We start from the raw sequence: 470 nt of genomic DNA, 5'->3' as shown, positions 1-470 counted from the left end.
CTCAGCCAGAGCCACCCCCAGATTTCCAGGCCAGAAGGCATCGCTGCAATGACCCTTTGCATACGACACACGTGACATCACTGACAGGCTGAACTGAACATCTTCTTCTAACATAATTCCCACCTCAGCTGAGGTAGAGATCCCAACCTACACACCTCCAAGTGCTAGGAAGTGATTTCCCAAGCTGGAGATCCTGCACCGATCACCGCCCAGCCAAATACCATAACCCAAACCGGATACGCTTCCTACCACCAGCAAAAACATTCCTTCGGTGCTTATGCTTGAGCTGGCCACAGGACATAGGAGGAGGAAACGTTCCAAAGCGACCAACCCGGCCAAAAAATCTTGCACAACCTCCTCTTACAGCCAAGGAATTAATTAATTACAGAAAACCCACCTGTCGATCTCGCTGCTGGTCGGCCTGACCCCCTTGGCCCCGGAGGAGCCCAAGGCGTAAGGCTCCTGGCCCA

At 53.2% G+C, this 470-nt stretch overlaps 1 protein-coding gene across 1 annotated transcript in view; it reads right to left on the bottom strand.

Moving 5' to 3' along the window:
* Nucleotides 1-470, bottom strand: part of ZBTB37 (zinc finger and BTB domain containing 37) — a gene marked incomplete at its 5' end in the record, with an annotated part of 5,159 nt that overhangs the window by 4,161 nt on the left and 528 nt on the right. The window contains one exon of the mRNA XM_009073629.1: nt 398-462. Within this exon, the coding sequence (XP_009071877.1) occupies nt 398-462 (65 nt within the window). The remainder of the gene's footprint in view (nt 1-397; nt 463-470) is intronic.

Source organism: Acanthisitta chloris, unplaced genomic scaffold (assembly GCF_000695815.1).
Source record: "Acanthisitta chloris isolate BGI_N310 unplaced genomic scaffold, ASM69581v1 scaffold24230, whole genome shotgun sequence".
In the NCBI taxonomy this organism is placed as follows: Eukaryota; Metazoa; Chordata; class Aves; order Passeriformes; family Acanthisittidae; genus Acanthisitta; species Acanthisitta chloris.
Note: the sequence above shows the minus strand (reverse complement) of the source record. Positions and strands in the feature narration are given on the sequence as shown.